Source organism: Ischnura elegans, chromosome 3 (genome assembly GCF_921293095.1).
Source record: "Ischnura elegans chromosome 3, ioIscEleg1.1, whole genome shotgun sequence".
NCBI lineage: Eukaryota > Metazoa > Arthropoda > Insecta > Odonata > Coenagrionidae > Ischnura > Ischnura elegans.
Window position 1 is genome coordinate 1,730,153 of NC_060248.1, and position 24,722 is coordinate 1,754,874.

General features: G+C 39.5%; 1 protein-coding gene across 1 annotated transcript in view; it reads left to right on the forward strand.

Annotated features, from left to right (window-relative positions):
* The first annotated feature begins 3,621 nt into the window (after positions 1–3,621).
* LOC124155322 (signal recognition particle subunit SRP72) overlaps positions 3,622–24,722 on the forward strand; it is a 122,538-nt gene continuing 101,437 nt past the window's right edge. Inside the window, exons 1-4 of the mRNA XM_046529038.1 lie at positions 3,622–3,934; positions 4,030–4,147; positions 4,379–4,516; positions 20,907–21,024. Coding sequence (XP_046384994.1) covers positions 3,832–3,934; positions 4,030–4,147; positions 4,379–4,516; positions 20,907–21,024 — 477 coding nt within the window. The 5' untranslated portion in view covers positions 3,622–3,831. The remainder of the gene's footprint in view (positions 3,935–4,029; positions 4,148–4,378; positions 4,517–20,906; positions 21,025–24,722) is intronic.

The window sequence follows — 24,722 nt, forward strand, 5'->3', positions numbered from 1 at the left end:
GGTCTAATCCATGACAAATTATTAAAATAAATTATAATGTTGGTTTGATTATTCTCCAATAGTATAAATTTGTTGGAAAATGCTATGTAAACAGTAATGGGCTCATCACAACTTGTTACAAAAATTCATGGGCATCGACATCAGCTGCAATTCACGCTTAATTTTATATTACTCTACTCAGTTTTTTTTTTTATGGGAATTATATATCTTTGGTCAATATGGGAGGAGCATCCTATGCTTCTGTATCCCACTCAACTTCTCTGCTGACAGAGGGATGGCTAAGTCCCAAATTATTGTCACTACCATTAGCTGCCATGCCCATAAAAATGCAGCGCACAAAATATCTAGATTTAGGTAGGTATTCCATGCACAATTTTCACTAACTTATTATAGGGATAGTGGTTGATGTGGTTTAGTACTATACCTTCAAATGCATTGGTACTACAAGAGCTCTTTGAGCTGGAATCATGTGGGGGACATAAAATATTTATCAGTCTCCAAGCTAAATCTTTATCCAATATTTTCCCTGAAATACCTCTTATGTTAATACAAAAGGGTCATATAATTTCATTAGTTCCCTCACACAAGACTGTCTCTTTCATCTCTCTCCTCCTCCTAAGTATTTCTAGGGCTCTCACACCATTAATTTTCAATCAGATTCCATCATTGAATAAATTAACATTACACATTCAAATGAAGATAGGTTAGCCTCACCTCACCTTATGAGAACATTAAAATTGTTATCTCAGAAACAATAAATGGTCTCAAAATGTTATATGGAAGAATATATCTATCTGTAGCACATTATGAAGTAATTGGCTGTCTTATTTCATAGGTTTACTATGAGTCATTTCACATAAAAGCCTTAAAAGCCAGAACCCTTATCTAGGGTTCTGAGTGGCTAGAATGTGGGAGTCAATTCCTTTATATACTGCATTCCATCATGATACTGCAGCAGGCACAAATGGGTATCTGACTCTCAGACAATATCCTCTCACCACTATCCACAATCAATACAAATAAGATGATTGACTTGCCTCAATTCTTTAATAGGGACCATCACAATAATGGCCATTGAATAAATACTCTCGCTCTCTCTTCCATAATAATCATAGTCATGCCATGGACTCATAGGCATAATCGAAAGGAAACATCCTGTATGATAGATATCACAAAAACGACATATGTCCCCAAAGTATATACTAACCATTTTGAACAAAACAAATCTCTTATGTCAAGAAATACTTACAGTCATCTTTTGTCGCAAGACAGATGACACTGAAAACAGTAGTATACTCAATAACGACTACTTGGTAAAATAATTTAAGTTGTACCCACTATGCTATGTTGTACATAAATAACATGCCTACAAACGTCTATCTGTCATACAAGCATCTACCTATCCACAGTTTAGACATGGTAACCTCCAGCCACAGCAGCTGCACATTTCATTTGCGAAAAGGACCTAATATAAACACACAAAATCGATTCACCTATCAGTTATATCCTTTCAGTGTCAATATCTTGTATTTGATTAGTTAAAACAATAGCCATCACAACGTAGAGAAAAAAAATATACATCCACTATATGGAAATAATTGAGAATATTTATACATCGCCAGCCTGAGTAAAAATATTGATCAGCAGAGGAGCTGTCTTTCTGCTAGTTATGTCCCTCCAACTTCATCATCCAAAAATATCTTATACAACTGTATATACAGACTGTAGAGCGCAGCATTCATTCATGTTATTTTAGCATTGATGTTGAACATGAGCCCTTTCAAACCAGAAGAAACAAAATAATCTTATGATCATACTACGAGTTGTTTACCTTCTTAGTGGATATTAAAAGTAGCATTTGTACTTTATCCTAAGTTCTTGAATCCCGCTACATACTCCTTTTGCATATACACTAGTATTCATAGAGTAACACTGCATTCCGAAGTGGGAAAGCACTGACTAACACCACAAAGGTGACTCGCAGCAGCAAATTCATGAATGGAACACATACGTTTCCTCTTAACCAGCAAATATCTTCCTAACTTTGTAACCGTCCCGGGGAAAAGTAGAACAAAGCATTTAAAACATCTACGCTCATACATCATCTACACTCATAGTGAAAAAGACGACGGGAAAATTTCTTGTAAACACGGCTTAAAAACAAGATGCGACGACACATTTTCAACTTAAGTATTCACTTTGATAAACGGTTGAAAATAAATAGAGTAATATTGAGATATGCAATTAAGCGGGCGATAACGATAAATATGAAAAATATTAAACATTTCCTCAATGACAGATAACAACACCTCCAACTCCAATAGGTATGTATTCCGAAAAGAGAATATGAGAAGCATATACAAGACAAGAATAATTTAAAATACAGGAAATTAACAGTTGAATATGCAAAAATATTACTTGCACGAAATGAAATTGCGTCCACAACTACAATGAACACCGCTGTTTACGTGGCAAAGCAAATACATGAGATATATTAACAGCATGTGGCCCCGTCGTCTACCGCGGTCTGCTGTTTACGCGGCGGAAACTGAGTTTTCGTTGACAACTCTCGTCGCGTAAACTGAAGCACGAAACTTACGCGGCGGAATGTTCGAAATGGCTTACAGAATAGCAACAATGTGATTTTCGCGATCCCGTCACGAAATCTTTCGTCTTCGCGACCGCGTAAACAGTTACTGAATAGCCCTGCAGAACTCAGTCTTGTCGACTCCTAGTGGCTAAATCTAGAAGCTCTTTGCAAAACATTTCACCTCGGAATTTTAATATCATATATAAAAACTTTAGAAGCATAGCAATCCATGGAATAGCTCAAATAATTAATATGTACTTTGAGAGAACATAAATTCACAAACATCAACTGTCTAAAGTGTGTAATTCGGAAATAACATTTCGGATATTTAATGAATAAAAACGTCGTGATTCTCCTCGATTGCGTCTATATTTTGTTTAAATTACAATTATTAAACTATTTTTCATGATTTGAGCGCTAAAGTTTCGGGTGAAAGTCCCAATTGATGACACAATCTCTGTTTATTCGATGAACATATTCCAGCCAAAACGAGCCGCTACGTTATCTTGGCTCACCTATGAGATCACAATATTTCCTATCTCTCATCATTCAAGGAACTCACCCGAATGAAATTTCGAGCAATTCGAAAATATCTTTGCAGCCCCTCGAAATAGTTATTAAATTTACAATTATTATGCCACCTCCCATTCTGTAGCTCATTGGCAATCAATCTGCGTCTTGAGATGCTCTTTTGTCATTTTGTGTTATGTGGCGTTCTCTAGTGGGGTATTAGAACACTATAATGGCCAATATTGGTACGTGTCATACGATGCCTAAAGCCCAATATTTTAACCAATATTGCGCGCCGATATATTGGCCAATAAATTGGCAAGTGTCATACGGGCTTAACTATGTCAGATGCGGTGGCCAAGTGGAGTAAACGCCTCCTGTATTAGGATGGTAGCTAGCGACTGGAGCGCCACTATTTACGGCAACCGACGGAATCAATGGAACTACGAGAGTGGAGAATTTATGGATGGGTATCGGTGAATAGGTGCATCCTCGTTATTGTTAGTTGTATGGTGTTTATCCACGGGTCGCCACGAGCTCAATGGAGTTCGAGCAGTGGTGGTTGGTACTGGACAGATGAATACGGAGATTTGAGAGCGAGAGGTACCATATGCGATAGTGAAGTTTTTCTGCATGGTCCAAGGCTAGAGTGGCAGTATTTTATTCAACAAATGCAGAACTAGGGAGTGATAAATCGCGAAAGCTAAGGACAAGTAATTTCCCACAGTAAAATGGCTTCAGCAAAAGAAAGTAAAATTACATTTCTTTACGGTGAGCTTAACCGCTTGGGCCATAACGGGGAGTACGAGAGAGCCATTAAAACAGCTAATAAAAGTAATTATTTCATTTCTGTTAAGGAATGGAGCAACCTGTTTTAGTTGTATGGTTACACAAATGGCTGGATTATTAATTTTTCTTATTATTTTCAGTCCTCCACGACAACCCCGATGAAGTGAAAGCCTTCCATTGCAAGATAGTCAGTTTAATCCATCTCTCCAAGTTCCAAGATGGTTTAAACTTCATATCAAAAAATACTAAGCTTTCCTCGTTAGTATTTACTAATGCATATGTGGTTATGGTCACTGTCATGGTTATGAAATTAAAAGAACTTCTCTGTAGTAAAATATCAGTTTCAGTAAAACCTAATCAAGGTTTTATTCAGCAAGAATAACACAGTTTAAGTAAACAACTTAAGTGTTGCCACGACAAATACAATTATTAAAATTAAGATCAACAACATAGTATGTTTTATGTTTTTTTTTTTATGTATGTTTTCAGGGGACTAGTTTTTGAGAAAGCATACTGCCAATACCGATTGAATCAGCCGCAAGAAGCTCTGAAAACCATTAACAACGTTGCTGCTTTGACCCTTAAATTGAAGGAACTGAAGTCTCAAATTCTTTACCGACTTGAAAGGTATGGTTATTCTGTTTGATAGGGCCGTCATATAGGAACATAAATTTCTTATTTGTATTATGAAAATAAGTGGGATACATGCTGTTACAATTAGTATGTACCCTGTGACCATACCCAGACAACACAGTATTTGCATTGCGTCTGTATTACATATGAATTATTATTATTATAGTATTCTACCGATTAAGGTAGGTTTCCATGGAGTATTCAAGAAGTGATATGGGAACCCCCCTTTCCTTCCAGCACTGCCTTCTTTAATTCACTGTAAGGCCTACTCTCTTTCAATCTATCTAAAAATTCTATTCTTTTCCTTCCCTTCCCTTGTTTCCCTAACTTTCTACCCTCCAACACCATTTTCAACATCCCCTCCCAGCTAAGCACTAACTCCATCCATACATTCTGTCTCCTCCGTATCTCATCTAAAAGCTGCTTCTCCTCACCCACCATGTCCAGCACTTCGTCGTTCCTTTTCCTCTCCGTCCATTTCACCCTCTCCATTCTTCTCCATACCCACATCTCGAATGCCTCCAATCTTCTCTCGTCTTCTTTCCTCAGTGTCCACGTTTCCGCACCGTAGAGAGCTACACTCCAAATCAAACTCTTCACCAGCCTTTTCTTTAAACTCTTACACAACGATCCTCTCAGAAGCTCCTTCCTGTTCATGAACGCCTCCTTCGCTAATGCAATTCTCTTCCTGATGTCTGTACTGTATGCTGCTGCTTTCTCTTCCTGCTGTCTTCCCGATGATGTACTACTGTATCCGTTTTCCTCTAACGTAATGCCTAAATAGTTGAATTGTTCAACCTGCTCAAGTTTTTCACCACCCACCTTTATCTTGAGTCTCACATTCCTCGCTTGTGATGCTTTACAAAACCGCATAACGTTAGTTTTCGTGTAATTAATCCTCACCCCATACTCCTCACAACGCTCGTATAATGCATCCACTAGAGCCTGAAGCCCCCTCGCTGACTGGCTTATCAACGCCTGATCATCCGCGAATCTCACTGATTTGAACATCATTCCTCCCACTTTTATCCCACGCTTCCCTTACCATCTCTTCAGCATACACGTTAAAGAGCAGTGGCGATAGACGACAGCCTTGCCTCACACCTTGGCCAATGCTTGACCACCCAGATTCTCTGTCTGCTACCCTCACTTGCGCAGTCTGGGCCATATACAGATCACGAATCAGTCGTCTATCCCTCCAATTTTTACCTATTCTCCTGAGAATATCCATTAACTTAACAAAATCCACGAAACACGCATATACGTCCTGGTCATATTCTAGGTTCCTCTCAACGAGGGACCTCATTATTGCTATTGCATCACGAGTTGACTTCCGTCTTCTGAAACCAAACTGATCTTCGCCCAAATACTCGTTTGCCCTCGCCTCCATTCCTCTGTTCAATATCCTCAGCACCACTTTCGCCGTATGGGATATTAGGCTGATAGTCCTATAATCTCCGCATTCCACAGCTTTCTTCTTTTTCGGAAGCGGAATTAAAACCGTCTTCACGAAATCCTGCGGCCAACATCCCTCCTCATAGATCCTGCGCATTAGTTCGAAAAACCTTTTCTTACCTTCCTTCCCTAGATTCTTCAGAAGCTTCACACGGTATATTGTCCATGCCTACTGCTTTCCTAGCCTTCCAATCACAAAGTGCTCTCTCTATTTCCGAATCTAATATCTCCGGCCCAAGATTATCCACCTCCACTGCACTTTCCTCCTCTAAACTCAATCTCTCTGGTCTGTTCATTCCGTCATACTGGTCCTCCACGTATTCCTTCCATCTACCCTGTACCTCTTCTCGCTCGGTTAGCATCCTCCCATCTTTAGCCTTAATTTTAGACATGGCTTGTCCTCTTTTTGCTGCCCAATAGTTACTTAACTTTGTTGTACAACGTGCCTACTTCTCCATCCTTTTGGAACTTTTACATTTCCTCACACTGTCTTTTCCACCAAGCCTCCCTTGCCTTCTCAGTTTCACGTCGTAATCGATTATTCAGTTCCCTATACATTCTTTTGCCCTGTTCTGTGTCCACGTTCTTCCATTTCCTCCTCTCCTCCATTTCATTTACCATCGCCTCCGTTATCCACGGCTTCTTTATCCTTTCCTGTCAACGTAACCAATTGACTTCTCCGCCGCTTTGACTATTCCCGTTTTTATATTATCCCATCTTTCCTCTACTGTCTTGGTACTTTCAATCTCCCGTATACTAATGTCCACTAGCTCCTGATATTCTCTCCTCATACTCCCCTTCAGGGCTTCTACGTTCCATTTCTTTGCCTTCCTAACTTTCATAAGTCTTTTGAATCTTACGTTGCATTTCATGAGCACTAGATTGTGGTCCGAATCCGCATCCGCTGCAGGGAAGCTGCGCGAGTTTTTCACACTATTTCTAAACCTCTGTCTTACCATAATGTAGTCTATTTGATATCTCCCCGCATCCCCTGGACTTTTCCATGTGTACCTTCGCCCTTTATGATGATTGAACCACGTGTTTGTAATACACATAAAATTCATGTCCAAATACGTATGTATAATATGGAATATGATCGTATTACGTCGGATGATATCCCGGTCAAGGCGAATGATTCTTTCTCTGTGGATTTTTCGCAAAATTTGTGCATTGCGGGTGACTCCCGTAAAGTTATCACCGTGGCCAGTCCTGGTATACTTAAATTCGTCAAGAGAGAACACCTCTATGTGTTCCAAGTTCGGGCTTTACTCTCCGGCTGTGGCGCCATGCGCACGATTTGGACTGCTCGTCGCATAATATGCTCGGCAGTCCATACCACCATGTCCGGTATAGCCCACAAATTTCCACAGCGAAGAATGACGCTTCGGTAGCTTAACTGGCTAAAGCACTCGGCCGGAAATCGAGGGATCCGGGTTCGTATCCCGGTCAAGGCGAATGATTTTCTCTCTGTGCATTTTTCGCACAATTTGTGCATTGCGGGTGACTCCCGTAAAGTTATCACCATGGCTAGTCCCGGGATACTTAAATTCGTCTCTATATTTCATGTAGAAGTGCTTCATATGTCCCTCAGTATGTACAGTGGAACCTCGATCTGTCGTTTTTCAGGGGGATGGATGAAAAAAACGATGAATGCGGGAAAACGATAAATGCGGGAATGTTGTCCGGGTTGCCTATGTCCCAGGATCCGCTTGATTTTTTGCGAATTAATAATAATAATAATTTATTTTGTCTGGAGACCTTACAGCAAAAGATATAAGACACGTCATAAAAGGAAAAAAATGCATATATATACATATAATAGATTATAAATAATTGTATGTTCATAGGATATTAATGCTTAATAGGAGGAATGAAATAGGTATTCGTTAACAGAATAATAATTCTTCTCATGAAGAAAAGATTTTAACTTCCTTTTGAATGACTCCATTGACTGAATTGATTTCAAATGCGCAGGAAGTTTATTATAAATTCTGAGGCCCAGCTCGCGAGGGCCCAGCTTTGATCTGTTAGTCCTAATGGAATGATAATGAAGGTTATTACAATTCCTGGTTTCATATTTGTGAACATCACAATTGAGCATAAACAAATCAAGATTATAACGTACAAAAATTAAAATTGATAATAAATATACACACGGGAGTGGAAGAATGTTAAGTGCTTTAAAAATAGGCTTGGAGGGAGCATCAAAAGGTTTTTTTGCAATGATTCTAATTGCACGTTTTTGTAATGTGAACACCATGGCACTTGGAGCATGAGGGGATGAGCCCCGAAAAATTATATTGTATGACATTCGAGAATAAAAGATACTGTAATACAATGTAAGAAGAATATTTAAATCAACAGAGTTCCTAAGGTGTCTTAATAGATAGCAGATTGAACTTAGTTTGTTGGCTAAGAAGTCAATATTCATCTCATAGGACATATTACCACATAAGTATGCACCAAGGAATTTTGTGTGGGACACATTCTCAATAGACTTTTTATCCAATGTAATTAGGATGCTCTCGAGAACATTGCTATTACCACAAAATTGAACAGTGTGTGTCTTTTGTGTGTTTAAAATCAATTTGTTAGCTGTACACCAGCTTAAAATACTATCATTTGCATTTTTAGAGCTCATAATAATATCATTTTGAGTTGGAGAAGAAAGTAAAATATTGGTATCATCAGCATATAATATGACTTTAGAACCTGGAATATTACTGAGGGAATGAGCTAAATCATTTATGTAGATTAAAAATAAGATTGGGCCTAAGATTGAACCCTGAGGAACTCCTACGGTGGTAGAAGTACTTTTGGAAGAGTATATACTGCCATTTACAGACAGTGAGACAGCCTGTGTCCGATTGCTGAGGTATGACTGAAGCCATTTATTGGCAATGCCTCTCACTCCAAAATAATTAAGTTTACGAAGTAGGCGAGAGTGATCCACAAAATCGAATGCCTTGGAGAAATCATAAAAGATTCCTACAGTTTTTTGATTGTTGTCAAGTGATGACAAAATAAAGTCAGTGGCATGGAATAGAGCAGATGTAGTAGAGCGATTTTTACGGAAGCCGTGTTGATTTGAGGAGATTAAGGCATATTTATCCAGGAAAGACATTAATTGGTTGTAGAATACTTTTTCAAATACTTTAGATAAGACATTTTGTTTAGCAATTGGCCTATAGTTATCCAAATTATTGGGGCAGCCTTTATTTTTATATAAAGGGTTAATAATGGAATGCTTGAGAGAAGATGGGAAAATCCCTTGAGTAAGGGATTCATTAATCAGAAATAGAAGAGGTTCCTTTATGCATCTATAAGAGAGATATAATATTCTCCCTGGGATGTGATCAGGGCCCGAAAAGTTTTTGTTAGCTAGGGTTGAAATTATAGCTTGTAAATCCGATTCCGTACAAGGATGAATAAAAATTGAAAAAGCACTAGACTCTGGACTACGGAGCAAGTTTGCAGAAGAGGCAAGAGAAGTGGGTAACGGTGGTGTAATTGTAAAAAGGTTACTGAATTCATTTGCTAAATTTGTGATATCAATGTGTGCATTATCACTGGATTGAGCTATTCTAGGGAGAATGTGCTGATGCAACTTTCCCGTTGACTCTCGAATAATATCCCAAGATGTTTTGGACTTATTACTAGATGAAATTACCCTCTCATTGTTATAGGATTTTTTGGAAAGTTCCAATAACCTCCGATAATTCTTTTTTTTGGCCCTGTATTCATCATGAAGGAGAGGACAATTTGAGCATTTAACTCTGGCAGAAAGATTTTTGAGCATGACAGAAAAGTGGCGAATTTGGTCGGTAACCCAAGGTTTTTTATGCGATAAAGCAGCTCTTCTCATAGGACGGAGGGGGAAGGCAACATCGAATGAGTGTTGAAGACAGTCATGAAAGTATTGAAAACTTGCTTCAAATGAATGGCTATTATATATAAGAGACCAGTCAGAGGATTCCAATAGGGATATAAATGTGTCAATGTTTTCTTGCGAATAAACTCTGGTGAGATGTGAATGTTGACAATGTGTACGTGGGTCTACGTTTAAATAATACGGGAAAGTGATCAGATATGGTGGAGTTGAGAACTTTAGTATTTACATTATTTAAGTTTATATTAGAAACAATATTATCCAACAGTGATTGTGAATTTGGTGTAATTCTGGTGGGTGTAGCTGTAATCGTAGGCATTAAATTATAGGATTTAAGCAATCTCAAGAAATCTTTAGATGAATTATCATCAACTAGTAAATTGCAATTAAAATCACCGGTTAGAATGATGTGGACGTTGTTACCAACATTATAAAGTTCATCTAATAAATAGCCAAGTTTATCTAGAAACACTGTGAAGTTACCAAGTGGAGATCTGTACACACTTAATATATACAGCTTCTTATGATTATTTAAAGCTAAACAAGTAACACAGCACTCAAAAGTTCGCTCTTCATTTAGTTGCAGACTAGAAAATTGGTTTGACACAATTGTTAGATTAGTTTTGACGAATATGATGACGCCGCCGTTTTTATGATGAGTACGGGCATACGCATCTGCAACGATATACCCATGAAGTGAGATAGTAGGAAGTTCTTGTAAGGTCAGCCAATGTTCACAAAGACACAGCACATCAGGATGAAAGGTATCTAATAAGGCTTCAAGTTCGAGAAGTTTGTTTCGTAGGCACTGTATATTTAAATGCAGCACGGAAAGTGATCGTTCTGTCATGAGAGGTAGCGATGTTCCTAGTCAAGAGGTTGTCTCAGCAGTAGATTCAGAAGTACCAGTAGATGCAGAAGATTCATCGGTGGAGTTGAGCTCAAGGAAGAAATTTCGTTTGAAACGAAATTTGTTGACCACGGCATCAACAGGCCAATATTGCAAATCAAGAATTTTTTCAAGATCAGTGGAATCTACTCCTATTTTAAAAGAGCCAAAAGAGCTTTTTCCCGACACTGTATCAACATAATCACAATCGATACCAATATTATTGATGACGTGCTGTTTAACCTCGTCGGTTGTCGTATCCTTACAGATTCGACCCACGTAAACGGCAACTGTCCTTTTGGCCGGGCGAAGAGAAAACGATCTCACGGGGACTTTCTGTTCTCCTTCTTTCTTCGTCAACACTGTCCTTCTATTTACAGAAACGTTAGAATTCAGGGATTTGGGCTTGGAAGATGAAGGGGTGGCTGAGTTGTTATTAGGTTTTGCACTTAGGTCATTAGCTGAATGCTGATTTCGACGATTAACTGTAGCCTTGTGCGAAGATTCAACGGAATTCACCGTTTTGTCACCACTCAGATGGTTTTTTGAAGACACTGCAGGAGATATGAGTTTAGCGGAGCTAAAGTCACTTTTCAATTTCTGAACCTCTTCTTTGAGAAATTTGATGTCAGCAGTCATTTGCGGTAGATGGATAGCGTTCGCTCGGCAAATAACACATTTCCAGAACATACAGTTCGAATCGTTTAAAGCTTTCAAACAATATTCATTCAAACCAGAGCACTTTTTGTGATATACACCAGGGCAGAGACCACAAAAAACAGGTTTTTCCTTTGATTCAACAAAATTATCACAGAGCACACAAATAAGGTTTTTTAGCTGAGACGCCATCTTGAATGAATTAAACATGACTGAATGAATTATGACATTCATTAATGGATTCAAACGAGATTTCAGCTGATTACAGGAATATTATTACTTTATCGAAACACTTAGGTCATATATTTGATTCGACTTATCTCTCTTTCTAAAATCCTAAAAGAACAAGCCGCCTTGCTAAAAAATGTTTGCACTCCACTCGGAATTTTCATGGCTATTATGCATTTCTGTCTGATGTAAAAATTCTTATCCATCAAATGCCATTTCAAGTACACGTATTTACGAGAGAAATGTGCGTGTTATGTCTCAAACAACTGATTTCGCCGTCGCAGAGATTTGTTATGAAATGGATCAAGAAGGCCAAAAATAGTTTATTATTTGAAATGTTCCTTTCTAGCAATTAAATTTTTAATATGATTGAGGCAATGTGGCGTTAATCGTCAGCGGCACGCCCACCTGATCCTCGGCTTCATCCCACTTCTTGTTTTCACCAGGGATCTCGCTCTACCCCCATCCCTGCCGTCATGTGCTACCGGACATACCGAGGCGTTCTGCAATATTCACGCATTCTAGCCCGGATTCTTTTCTTCATCATCAATTATTTTCAGTCCATCTTTTAAAGTTCTCACTTGTGTCTTCGGAAGGGCCATGGTCCGAAGACGAATAAGAATAAAACTAATAAAAATGAAAACGGACTCCATTGAACCCACACGGAAAACACTCGCTAGTTTTAAGTCAACCCACCCCGGAAAGTACGGAACCACTCGTACGAGGTGAAGTTCGGCACTAATGCTATCGCGTACGGCGTAGGCATAGCTTACTGCAGAGGGTGAAGCATGACCATATGACTGCGCAATGAAATTTTTTATCCTATAGAGAAGGCAATTTACCCACTCATTTCTAACAATAAGTAGCGTAGCTCTAGACGAGCAGATGAATTCAGATTGCTAGTCGAGAGAAACAAAATATCCCGAGAAGACATCGCTTCGTTAGCAACTCAGACAAGTGAAACTTGTAGCATAAATCATAAATTGTAACCAGACGCCCTGTTTTCGAAAAAAAAATCGCATCAACTGCCGTGAAGCTCACTATCAGCTGCGAGGATATCGTTATTCGCCAGAAATCACCATCGTATTATTCCAACTATTTCCTTGCTTAAAATGCTTAAATAACGTTAGAAATACGTCGTGTTTGGTATCAATCTTTACTGAATTACGTGCACATCACTAATGTATCAATATAATAAAAGTATAATACCAATTGCCGAAATTCATTTTTAGATACCTTTTGGGCTAATTGGTGAGTCATGCAGCAGTTGACCTCCACCTTTGAAGCGAGTCGGCTAAAAAAAGTCAGCGGTCGAAACAGGGGGAGGCGTGAAAAAGGTTTCTTTTGTTCTCAAGTAACTTGATATTTTCTTTCGAAGCTAAGGTCGTGGTAATAAGATCCCTGCTCGAGCTGGGACCTTTTTTTATTTAGGAGAAGAAGAAAGCTTCAACAGAGGAGGCGAGTGCTGAATGGAGGGGGATACCTGTTCTTGGGAAATGCGATAATGTGATAATGATAATGCGGGAAAACGATACTTCGGGGAACGATAGATGCGGGAAAAAATTACATTGTCTTTATGGAACTTTACTTGGGACCAGGAGCGGCGAGCGATGAATGTGGGAAAACGATGAATGCGGGAACGACAAATCGGGGTTCCACTGTATACGTGCGTATTACAAATTGGAAATCTTAATACCCATACATGAAATATACATTTGTTTCTTCAGGCCCTCGCACATGAATTATACATATTGATTTTCTGGCCCACATCCAATTAATATTTATATTCATAACAAGGTGCACCTATCACAAGCCTGCAAAAAAATATTTTTTGAAAGTTGTTTGAAATTTGATAACTGATTTTTCTGTACTTTTCAGCGCTGATTTCAAAAATCCAATCCATTTTTATCTATCACGTCAGGTTTTCTCACAACGTAGGGAGTATGTTTAGGTATAAAAACAAAATATAAGAAATTTTTCACATTTTTTCCAATGCTTTAAAATTTTATTTTATTTATAAATCATATTATTAACTATATTCCTAGTACACTTCCATTTCTCTTTAAGCTCTTAAGTCACTCTTTCACTTTTTTCCAAACTTTTTTTTTACTGCTTGTCCAGCTGTGGATTCGTTGAGGATCCTCTCTTTTTATCACCCAGCAGTAGTTCGCTATCATGTTGACGTTCCATCTTCCTTGATATCCTCTTTCCATTTCTTTGACGTCTTGGTGGAACCTTTCGCCCTGCTCTTCACTTACATTACCATGGTTTGCAGGGAAGTAGCCAAGATGTGAGAGTGGAGAAAATAAACTTTAATTCTCATGTTACAGCCCAGCTTCTTAAAGTTGTCGAGCATGTCTGCGACGAGTGTCTTGTACTTAAGATCTCTTTTGTTTCCTAGGAAACCGGTAACAACTAATTTAAAAGATGTCCATGCTGGCTCATTCCATGTCAACTCAACCAATTTTTGCCATGCCCACCATCTTAGATTTTGATCATTTTTTCCCTGTTAATGTTAGTTTCAACCTTAGTCAAGAAAAATCCAAAATGTTAAAGACTTACTGCAAGTATTTTTCAAGATATGAGTGTTTGAATTCAATGAGGCACACACAAAAATTCTGCGCACCGGTGCAATTATTCAAAACATCCACATTTGTGCCCCTGTAAAACCTAAACCAAATGAGCAAAGCTAGTAAAACTTTTAGAGGCTATACACATGCTGCTATAGTTTTCAAAAATGTTATCAAAATGATTTTCACTTGAAAACTTCTTTTTCCATACAAGTTCAAATTTTGGACTTTTGACAAATTTTGACCAAAAAAATGACATTTTCAGACGTGTGTAAAAAACATATAAATCACACGAAAGCCATAAAAATCCCTGTAAACATGGTAAATACCACCAGAGTGAGATTCGGGGCAATTCTGAATTTATTTGTGGGTAAATCTAATGAAAATGATAATTCCAATACTTTTTTTGTTGAAAAATGCCTTTTTTCACCTTCTAATTACAAAAAAGGGACACCAGTTAGGTGACTGAGTTTTTATAGGAGAGAAACGTTGCAGCCTCTGAAGCTTTGGAGACCAATACAAGTAATAAACAGACTTACAAAGTGCAAACTCATAAGCAGACAGAATGTCTCAACTTCCCATATATTGTCATCGTACTCCTGGAAATTATGTTGCAGCTGTTTATGACAGCAGATGGTACATTGGCTGTGTTGTTCAAATAGTTGAGGATGGTGAAATTCTTGTGAATTGGGGAGGTAGGCAATTTGGTCACCCTTAACAACTTACATACACCTCTAAATAAGTCCGAAATGAAGTTACTCCCTTGATCGGTCAGAATTTTTTCACAGACGCCAAATCTTAAGATCCACTCCTTAGCTAGGGCAACAGAAATGGCCTCTGCCATTTGATTTGGCAAAGGGACCATCACCAGATACATAGAAAAATGATCTAATATTGACAGAATGAACTTGTTTCCCTTCTTGGTCTGGGGCAACGGGCCAACTACATCAAAGGCTATTAAATCAAAGGGTCTATCAGTGGGCGGGAGGTCTTGTAATGGAGCCTTTCACTTCCCGTACGGACTTCTCCGATTACACGACACACATTTTTCACATATGCCTTGCAATCTCTTCCCAAGTGTGGCCACCAATAGTGCACCACTATGATGGCTTTTGTAGGTCTGACCCCCAGGTGTCCTGCGAGAGTGTAATCGTGGCACTGTCTCAAAATGTCATTCCTCACACTCTCTGGGACAGCTATCACTCTTCCCATGCGGCGATTTTGAAAAGGATCCCGTCCACAACCTCAAATCCTGCCTTCTGCTCACTCTACGTCATTTTCTTGCACACACTCTTTTCCTTGGGACATTGGGCGCCTATTATGTAACCCTTGCGGTGTGTGGGACTGGAGGAGGGTTCGTTTGGGGGGGGGGGGGGGGGTTTCATCTGATTGGGGCAGGTGGTGGGAAAGGGAGGGAATGAGGGGTTGGGGAGAAAGGGGCAAGTGGGTGGGGTGGGACCCTCCCTTTTACTGATTGCAAAATCTGGCGTGCATGAAATAATGAAGGCTGGCTACAACATTTACGAATTCAACAAAATATTTAATGTAGAGATGTGCAAATAGTATCCGCGAATACTCGAATACCTCGAATATTAGATAGTATTCGATATTCAAGGTTTCGAATAGTTATGCGAAAAGTAACGCCTCGAATACCTCGAATACTTTGAATTTCCCGTCATACACTGTCGCACATACGTCGTTAGTAGTTGACTCGGAAAAATGTAGAGATCTGTAGTCATTTAGTGCTCGCAGCGCCGTTTTACGCAAGTTGACGAATTACATCAAATTCGTGGATTTTAGCGGTGAAAAGAGTTCGACGAGGGGAACCGAAAATGGTCGGGTGAAAAAATCCGAAAATCCCCTATTCCCCCCACCAGGAGAACCTCAGTGCCGTGGGATAGCAACCTTAGGGCATTTCCCACGATCCGCTATCCCCCTCCATTCAGCACTTGCCTCAACCACTCTGAAGCTTTCCTCTTCTCCGAAATCAAACAAAAGGTCCCAGCTCGCGCAGGGATCGCATTATGAAGACCCCTGCTCCGAAAAAAATATCGAGTTACGAGAACAATAAAAACGTGTTTCACGCCCTCCCCCCTTTTCTCACCCACTGACCTTTCTCTGGCTACCTGTTTCAAAGTTCCCCATTTGTGGAGGTCAACTGACGTGTGAGTTCCGCGGGATACTTACATTAGCGCATTTCCCAAGATCCGGTATCCCTCTCCATTCAGCACTAGCCCCCCTCTGAGGCTTTCGAACTAAAAAAAAAAAGGTCACAGCTCGCGCAGGGATCATATTACGAAGACCTTGGCTTCGAAAAAAATACCAAGTTACACGAGGACAATAGAAACGTCTTTCGGGCCCTCCCTTTTCGCCCCCACTGACCTTTTTTTTCCTACCAGCTTCGAAGTTCCCCTTTTCTGTGGAGGTCAACCGCTGCATGAGTCATCTATTAGCACAAAAGGTGTCTAAGAATGACTTTCGTCAATTGATGTTACACCTTTATTGAATTGAAATATTAGTAATGTGCGCGTAATTTCAAAAAGAATAAGATTTAACACGACGTATTTCTGAGTTTATTTAAGCATTTTATGCAAAGAAATAAATGTCAAAATACGACGGAGACTTAGCATTCTGGCGAAACTCGATATGAGCAGCAGAGCTTCTCTGAAGTTGATGAGGTATTTTTTTCCGAAAACATATATCAAGTTACAATTTATGAGTGGTGCTCTAAATCTTTATTGTTACAGTCACAGACGAAGGGATATTTTCTCAGAATATTTGGTTTCTCCCTGATAGCAATTCCAATTCATCTTCTTATCTCGTGAGAACTCCGAAAGATGGACTGAAAATAATTGAAGAAAATCCAGTGGAAAAGAGCTTGTATTTTGCAAAATGCCTCAGATTGTCAGCTAGCACTTGGCAGCAGGAGTGGGGGCAAAGCGATGTTAGTTGAATTAATTATATGCCCAATTGTTTCCATAAAATTAAAATATTCATTAATCAGCTAAATTCCTGTTCGAATCATTTAAAGGAAATCAAAATTACTCCCCAAAATCTTGTGTTGCCTGCTGCATAGGCAACCGAGTCAAATAATCCAGCGTTCATCATTTAGTATTCAAGGTATTCGAATATTCGAGCAATGATTTAATATTTGAATTCGATATTCGAATTCGAGAAATCTGCTATTCGACCCATCTCTAATTTAATGCAAAAGACAACAAGGAAATATACACCGAAAAACATGAAATTGAGTGTTTAACTTTACTTGAAAGAACACTACTGGCCAGTGAAAGAAAAGAAACAAAATTACACAGATCTACCCTATAACAAAAGACGATTATAAAACAATTTTTAAAAATTTAAACAAAATCTTCTGTTCTTATTAATGTCTGGCGTGGAAAACAAAACAAGTGAACTGAAAATGCCAATACTAATCCTAAACACTTTGTCCTAAATGCTAAAATTATACACACACATTCACAGAGTAAGCTGGAGGGCAAAAATGAATTAAATTTTAAAAAAAACTGCAACGGACAATTCTTTAGGGGCAATGGTCTTCTTTTCTTGAAAGGGGGAAATGGGAATCTCTTCGTGAATCTTCTCAACTTAGGGGGGCAAGAGACGTAATGTGGGATGACAGCTTTACTTATCGGCTCTCTGGGTCACGGATGGAGATGACCTACTTGGCTGGCTCCCGTCGGGGTCGCTGCATCTCCGTCCATGGTGGGCTGAGAGAATATTGAAATGCGGATGTCGTGGGGTGACTTTCTTCCTCTGGGCGCAGGAAATCTACTGACTATTGCTCTCCTGTTTCCTCTACTTCACCTCTTGGTCTGCCCTCCACATTCCTTTTATTTCTCGCTCTTTCCACCACTTAATTATTGAGTAGTTTCCTTCATCAAAGAAAACGAAAGGCATTGATTGCGATTCGTTACCCACCACTAGTGGGTGGATTCATAATATAAAAATTATTTGGTTTTAGAAACAATGGTTTAGACGAATGGCAATGGTCAATTTTATCTTCATTTGAAAAAGGCCAGATTGGCACCCATGCAATGCCACTCCACGTGACATAACAGGGACTTAGTTTCTATATGAGTAGATAGGAGTTACACATCTTCTGAGATTACCAATGCATGCATGAGGCACAGAGTTCGGAGAAACATCTCTTAATAATCACCCATTAAAATTACCTAAGTTCGGAAAGTTTCCTTCGTTTGATAGGGTAATAATAATCCTTATTTAAGCCAAGCACTACCTGCTGGCAGGGTACTCTGCTACCTGCTAGCAGCCTGCATTGTATCAGCGCTCAAAGCCTCGCCCCAAGGTCACCTCACAAGCCAACAGCAGAAACCGGAATGACGTCACACCGACTTTTCCCAGCATTCATACTTAGCCGTCGCATTTTCGTGTGCTTGAAAATTTTCACTTTTCATTTAATTGCGAAAAATAGATATCGTCATTTAAAAATCTATAAGCATGAAATACATACTATAGCATTAATAATCTTTCGATTTAGGCAATAAAAAATTATCCTTACTGTGACATATTACCTGTATTTAAAAATCTATAAGCATGAAATACCGTATAAGCGCGTGTAAGAGGCGCACCTTTTTTCCCAGACATTGCAGCCGAAAATGGGGGTGCGCCTCTTACACAAACTTCTAATCTCCCCCCACCCTCCCCTTCCCCGGTCGCAAGTCCAAGGGGAACTGAGTGGCCTTGATTTTCAGCGTGAGTCAGTCATCTGAAACCCTGGGTCAAAATCAAGCGGCAGGCAGGGGAGTTTCTCCCTTAGTGACGTATTTTTAAAATGCTCCTGTTTGAATTTCTTGCAAGCATCGCGCCGTCACGTTGGTACCCCAGAGGTGAACATAGAAAAGATCGCGCGGGGTGATTCGCTCCGGAGCGCGCGCTAAATTTACTGCCGCGAGTGGGCATCCCGCGGCATTTATACTGCATATAGTAATCGGTTATCAAACGTAGAGAAACGCGTATTTTTGAAGGACATATCTACTTAATAGTCAATATCTGTCTTGCCGAGTAATTTCCATTACGCTGAGGACCTGATTTTCCAAAAATCATCTTCGGACGCTAATATGAGGATTTTTGCAACTGAAAATTATATTGGAGTCAAAACCTGCGCTTTCAAAACTTCGACGAGCGTGTTCATTTTTGGACTAAATTGTGGATGGAAGAAATCAGAAATGCTTATAAGTGAAGAGCGCGGAAGGAGAGGTCCAGGGGAAAGAGCGCGATCCCACCGTCTTCGAAGCAAGCAACGAAATACGGAGGGGAAGGAGCGCACTCCCTCCCCTCCGTATCTCAAGCTACGAGGCTATGAGCGAAGGAGCACGGGAAGAACACGTCCGATCTTGCATGTGACGTAGTTGCCTTCACAGCGAAGGGGCGAAGGCGCAGCAATGTGATATACGCAGTTAGCGTTGCCTAAAGTTTCCAGTCCGTCTCGTCTTGTTTGAATGCGCTGATGCTACGCTTGTTTCTTCCGAAAGTGTCCTGTTTGGACTATTTTGAATATTAGTAGCCTTGTTGTAACTATAAATCTTTGTGTCAAACAATTAGAGCTTAAAAAAACTTAAATTCTGTCAGATATGCATCGCGTTAGATCTCTTTCTTTTTTTGAACCTCGTGCGTGTCATACAATTATTGAAAGCTATCGAGATATCTTCGGGTTCAGTAGATGACTCACTTAGCATTTGGCCTCCATAAACTGGGAGATCGATTAAGGTCAGTTTGTGAGACGGGGTAGGGATGAAACACGTTTCCATTCTTCCCCTGTAACTTGATGATTTCCTATTTTCCTGTGGTGTCTCAGAAAGGAAAAAAAAACGGCAGAGGCATTGGCTGATGGAGGGCCGAATGTGGCTCCATTAAATCTACGGCGTGGTTATTATCCTTCGGCGCTGAGATTGCCCCGATTGTTGTCCAAGCTCTTGGGAAGGTTCGTGCTATGTGTCTGTCGTGTATTGCCTCAAAATTTTTCACGGCTGCAATTATATTGCAATACTCCTGCGAGAGCATTTAAACAAAATTGCTCGTGAATAGGACAAGCATCGTAGAGCAACGGCGTATGCGAAGAGAGAATCGGAACTCTTTCTACTCCCTCTTATACCGCTGTTACCGCCGCAATTATCAAAATTTCCTCTTTCAATTAATATTGGAAGAGAAAAATTCGATAGCTGTCGAAATTCCAGGCGTACGTCTGCAACACCGTGCGATAGTATAAAAAAATGCCGCAAAATTTTTTCTTTATAGCTCCGATGCTCAAAATAGGGGTGCACCTCTTACACGTGTGCGCCTCATACACAAGCTTATACGGTACATACTACAGCATTAATAATCTTTCGATTTAGGCAATAAAATTATATCCTTACTGTGACATATTACCTGTATTTGTTGTATGCTTTTGTTGTTACATCTGTAAGATAGCCATTTTAGTGGCACATTTAAAGTTCTATTTGTAATTTTAATATTATTGAATAGAAGAATATACTTAAATAATTATTTTATGTAATAACCATGGAACCTTGCCAGCGTACCTTCATGTGGAGTCTCCTGCTGGGGCAAATATGCCACTCGAGAAAACACGGTCAAGACAGTTGATTTTCCCTCTCTAGAATTGTAGCAAATGTGTGGCACTAATTAATGTTGTCTTCTGCTCACTTCCCTTCTCAGGTATGAAGAGTGCTTGGATGTGTACCGTGACATAATCAAGAACAGCAGCGATGAGTATGAGGATGAAAGGGAGACTAATCTGGCTGCTGTGGTTGCTAACTTGTCATTCAGCAATTCTGTGAGTCTCTTACTTCTTGTATATGATATATATATATACACCCATGTCTCGTATAGCGCAAGGGATGCGTTCCTTGGGGTCTTTGCGCTATACGAATTTGCATTATACGAGAGCGTTTTAACATTGGGAAGATGGGGATGCGTTCCTGGTAGCATAGGTCTTGGGTATTGAATTTCCTCTAAAACATATATATTCCCATAAATAGCCTTAGAAAACATTATTTATATAAATGTTTATAGTTTAAAACATCTTTAAAGATAGTATGCACGCATTTGAAGACTTTTATTCACGTTAAAAAAAATTCTTACGTGCTTTTTAAATTCCCTCCTGTCGTGCGGGTGGGCTAACATCTGCTATCTCAGGGGATCGTAATGCGTTCCCGGCAGTTGACAATTTTTCAAACTTGTCTAAAAACAACTATTATGTCACCCAGGCCCTTTTGTCGCTCATCGAAATGACAGGAAAATGCTACTTTGAATGCCATTTCATAGCTAGCAGAGTTAAAGAATGATAAATCATTTTAATTTGAAGTCCTCTGAGTCATTAAGGCAGCTACGTGAAACAGTCTTTAAATGCCTTGAAACCTGATCCAGGTTTTCCTTCCCTGAAAATGAATGAACGAGATTGCATTCTTTTCCAAAACAATATCGTCTCGTCAACACTAAAAACTGGTTGAGGGGGAAAGGAGCCACTTTCAATCACAGCTTGGAGTTCATCAGAAAATGTTGCGGTGACTGCGCTATCAACACTTGCAGATTCACCTGATATCGCCGCACTGAAAATACCTGCTTGCCGTTTAAATTCTGGAACCAACTGGAGCTTTCACTAAATGTTTCGGAGCGATTACCACTCTCGTCTTTTTGTACTGATTCACTATGAACTTTCCGTATGTGTAGACCGCTTGGCTGAAGTTGGTGCGGCTGAGGTCACTGATGTTTTAACTTCGTCTTTATTCAGAATAAGGCATCGTGCGTTTAAACGTCCGAGCAATATCGCTTTGACGTTCTCCATTTTCAAAGCAATTGACCTCTTTCAATTCCTCTTCTAGGTTTATAGTTTTTCTTGATAAATTCTTGATTTTCTACACGCATTCCTATTTTTTTGTCATATTCTATTGGTTTTTACTCTGTATGGCTCTATCTATATCACCTTCCACTGCTGAACTGTATTCCTGAGACGTAGAAGGCATACGACTGCGGGGAGGGAACGAAGCCATTGTGTTTGAGACTCTATAGCGGAACCTTTTATGTGTTGATGCTATTCATGCGCCACTCGGCCACCGCTCCATTTCTCCCCCGTGAATACCGATGACCTTGAAGGCTTAAGCGTAGACCCTCTACCTGGAAGTCAATCGCCCAATTACCTATGACGGCAAAAATACGTCTCAAACCGTATTGCTTAAAAAAACTCATTTCTACTAGCCCCACGCTTAATTAACGATCTAAATTATTCATTATTATTCTGTTAAGGAGACGAGATAAATTACTTCGGTAGGCCGGCTATCTTGACCCAATGACGAGTAATACTTTTGGCCATTGTACAGCAATGGATTTCGAATAATATATAAACAAAAAAGAAGATTTGAGGCAAGCAATAATATGAATATGCGTAAAATGATAGAAATTTCGTGTGTGCTTAGCGCAAGTTCACGTTTTATCACGAGAGCGTTTAAGATTTTTGATTAGGCTACACTGCGTTGCAATGTTTCCCCGAGGAACGAATTTGCGCTATATCGAAATTGCGCTATACGAGACATGGGTGTATATGAAAAACCCCGGAATTCACGTTAAAATTCGTGTTATCACATTTGCGTTTGTTGTTTTGTGTTTGCTGAATAGTACATAAAACTACACACACACACACATATATATATATACTGTAAAACCCCGTATTTGCGTTATCGGAATTTACGTTTTCCCGCGAATTGCAAGTTTTTTTCTGGGTCCCGTCATATTTCATATCCCTCCAATGTAAATAGAACCCGGTATTTACGCCGTGTTTTTTTCGTTTTCCCGCCATGTGCATCACGACGTGCCGACTAAAAAAAATTTTTTGCGTAGTAAAACAATTAATCGCGCATATCAGCCCTTAAAAACTTTCTTTTGGCTTCCTTTTGCGCATTTTTATTTAAAAATCCAAGAGAGAGAGACGTAATGAGAACTATTTTCGGGAAGAATTTGAATGTGGCGGGTGTGGTGGGACAGAACGCCACTAACGTCGGAAAGTTGAACTACGTCATCTCGTTTTCTGTCAGCGGCGAAAAGATTCACGATATGAAAGTAGGTGTTTTGAGCAATCGAGCTATGTATCAATTATAATGCAAGAACTCCTGAAGGAATGTTGACAATAATCACGTAGTCGATAATTTGATACGAGAGTTTGAAAGGAAACCAGACGTGATGAAACGTGATAAATGCCGGAACTATAAAACTTGACCGACAACTGGAATTATTTGCGCTGACTTCATTCAACAGTTGCGTAGCAATTATGGGTTAATTAAATACTTAAGAAAAATTATTTAAACATGAATTATCCCATTCAAATAGCAGTGTATCGCAAACTATTGTAACCTTCAAAAATTATGAAGTCCCATGACAGTTTGTACTACGCACTTGATCGCCGAGGAGTGGTTCAGATACTCGTGTGTTGCCGAGTTACCCTCAATTCGTACGGGAAATAGAATTGATCCGGCTTGAAAATGGAAATTCGAGGTGAAAAACGGACATTTTTAATTGACGAGAAAATGAAAATTTTAGAGATAGTTGATTCCCACACCGGAACCCGCATCGATTCAAACGCTGGCGAAGCAATTCAAATGTTGGGACTGGCAATCCGATCGGATTCCCAGTCTCAACATTCAATACCGTGGTGAAAAATCGCGATGCCATTGTAAAATAGGCAAACCAGTGCGGACATTTATAGAAAAAGAGAATACATATATGAGAAGAATTCCAGGTAAGAATAAATAGAACGAATTCTAAAAGAGTAGTTTTTAGGTACAAGATCATCAAATGTCCCAGGAAATGGTGTCATCTAAAGGCCTGTTTACATAGTACATTAGCCCGTACAAGTTAATGTCTAAATTATGAACACGAAAATGCACTCTGTATTCACCCAACTTGTGCGTATGCACGAACAGAAAATAGAACCTGTTCAAATTTGGTTCATGCATTCATAGTCGGATTTAGGGGCTGGGGACGTGCCCCCCAGATGCTTAAAAATAGGCAAGATTTTTAATACGGTCCGGTTATCATTGCGTTCGTTTTGTATAACGTGGTATCATTGTTCCCCCCCCCCTCTCCAGCACAAAATCCTGGATACGGCATTGGTTGTGCCCCCCAGAAAGAAATCCTGGATCCGCCCCTGATGGACATCATTATGTTCGCTTTGTTTTGTGTATTATTCAAGGAGGCTCAATAATTAAATAAATAAGAATGACTTTGATATAAAAATAAAGAGAATTTTGTAAAGTCATTGTTATATTTTGTTTTTAATCTCAATTAAGACAAGATCTTTTGCCTGTCAGGCCCTCTGTGCCCCTCCCAGAAAAAAATCCTGGATCTGCACCTGCCTACATTCGTACATGTCCCGTTCCGGTCCACAAAAATCATTCATGCAAGCAGAAATTAACTCGTTCGTGTTAATGTATCGTGTAAACAGGCCCAAAGGCCCTTGAGAAAAAGTATTTCCCCACAAGA